The sequence below is a fragment of the Olea europaea genome, unplaced genomic scaffold (genome assembly GCF_002742605.1).
Source record: "Olea europaea var. sylvestris unplaced genomic scaffold, O_europaea_v1 scaffold22496, whole genome shotgun sequence".
Taxonomy (NCBI): domain Eukaryota; kingdom Viridiplantae; phylum Streptophyta; class Magnoliopsida; order Lamiales; family Oleaceae; genus Olea; species Olea europaea.
The window spans coordinates 1-1,758 of NW_019240545.1; the positions used below are offsets into that span (position 1 = coordinate 1).

Here is a 1,758-nt window from a genome sequence, read left to right on the forward strand (position 1 = left end):
ATTTTTTTGGGAAATAGATCTAGGGGTTCGATGTCCTGTTATTATATTTTGTTTGTTATGCTTTTGTTTTTGCTTTAATGGGTGGAAAAAAGTTTAATTGACTTGAATTAAGTTTTATTTTGTGTTGCTATGAGAATTCGTAGCTTTAAATTTGTGTTGTGGTGATGCCTGATTGTTTCAATTATACATCTTGGAAACTCTGCGCTGTTTGTTAATTATTCTGGTTTAGCCTCTCCTCCCTCCAATTTTTGTTGGTTTCTTCAGACTAATATCAATCCAGGCATTTCAAATGCTCCTGTAGATTTGTGAAAACTTAAAATATAATATGTGAGTGCTCAGTGTAGGTTTATGAAACTTCAAATGGCAATTGATTCCAGTTTTGCCTTGCTAATCTGTACCTTCTGGGCGTTTGTTTCACATGATTAGTTATTTAATTATCAATTAATGGATTGAAAATATTTATTTAACAAATATCTAAGCTACCTTCTCTTTGAAGCCAGCCATTTTTCATCTTGAAGTCCATTGATTAATAAAAGGTGTTGTTTGACATCTGGGGAACTGCAAAGGCATGAAGGTCTAGTATATGTGGGATGATAATAGAATGCAAATGGAGTCACAGGTTCCTATGGACTGTGAGGCATGCTTCCTTCCTGAGAATCCTGGAAGTAAGGATGGGAATTCTTGTGAACCCTCATCCTCGCACGATCACATCTCTCCACAGCAGCCAGGTATATTTTCGCCTGGTTAGTTGTGCAAGAATTGTTTAAATGTTAGGGAATCATCCCACACAATGCCTATTTATTTCTATGCAGTGAAAAAGCAACCACGGCAATGGGCAGCTTGGACTCGTCAGGAGGAAGAAAGCTTTTTCACCGCATTGCGTCATGTTGGCAAGGCAATTTTCTGTTGCATATTCACTGAAATTTATTTGGAAGTTGTCTCTAGATATTATTTCTGACTATGGAAATTCTCCTTTTCTCCACCAGAATTTTGAGAAAATTACTTGCCAGGTCCAAAGTAAAAACAAGGATCAGGTGATTTCCCTTAACACTAGATTCTGACCTCATATTCAACTGTTCCCTTGTTAGACTTTAATGTCCTCCTTTCAATTTTAATTTATTTTTGGCGTTGAATGTTGCAGGTCAGACACTATTACTACCGGCTTGTGAGGCGGATGAATAAGTTGCTGGGTCCTGAACTTTGTCTTGATGCGAAAAACTCGAAAGATACCAATGCTGCAATGCTACGATGGTAAATATTTACTTTCTATTAATTTTTTCTTGAGTAAAATTTCATACTTATAAGTCATAAACTAAAAAAAAAAAATGTTAAATATAAACATTTGCCTTTTACAATACAAGTAAACTTTAGATTATGGACTTTAGTTCATTGAAACATTATATACCCTCAAAATTTATTATTAAATGAATTTCATATTAATCGTTATAATATTATAGAAGAATATTATAATATTCTTTTTGGTCGTTTGATATTTATTTTACTTATAAATAACTATTTTGTTTAATTACATAGTATATTTATCTAAACATATAATTTGGAAAAGAAATATACTTATAAATAAAATAAGTAAATTTATATGATTAAAATTTCACCTATGCCAATCGAGTTCTATACATGTCAATTTATATGGTTGCAGTTTTCTTCGAGCAAATTAACTACAACTAATTGTAGAAAATTCTATTGTTAGTTCATAAGGGCATTTTAGGTATATATATTGCTCAAAAAGTGGTCAAGGTA

General features: G+C 32.4%; 1 protein-coding gene across 1 annotated transcript; it reads left to right on the forward strand.

The window, feature by feature from the left end:
* Positions 1-18: 18 nt before the first annotated feature.
* Positions 19-1,723, forward strand: LOC111381081 (TSL-kinase interacting protein 1-like). Its single transcript, XM_023004799.1, has 4 exons — positions 19-728; positions 813-895; positions 987-1,034; positions 1,142-1,723. The coding sequence occupies exons 1-4, from the start codon at positions 584-586 to the stop codon at positions 1,253-1,255; spliced, it is 390 nt and encodes a 129-aa protein (XP_022860567.1). The 5' UTR covers positions 19-583; the 3' UTR covers positions 1,256-1,723.
* The last annotated feature ends 35 nt before the right edge of the window (positions 1,724-1,758 follow it).

Coding starts and splice junctions, on each gene's coding strand:
- LOC111381081 (XM_023004799.1), top strand. CDS start 584: ATGTGGGATGATAATAGAATGCAAATGGAGTCACAGGTTCCTATGGAC. Junction 729..812: donor CATCTCTCCACAGCAGCCAG/GTATATTTTCGC, acceptor ATTTCTATGCAG/TGAAAAAGCAACCACGGCAA. Junction 896..986: donor CATTGCGTCATGTTGGCAAG/GCAATTTTCTGT, acceptor TTTCTCCACCAG/AATTTTGAGAAAATTACTTG.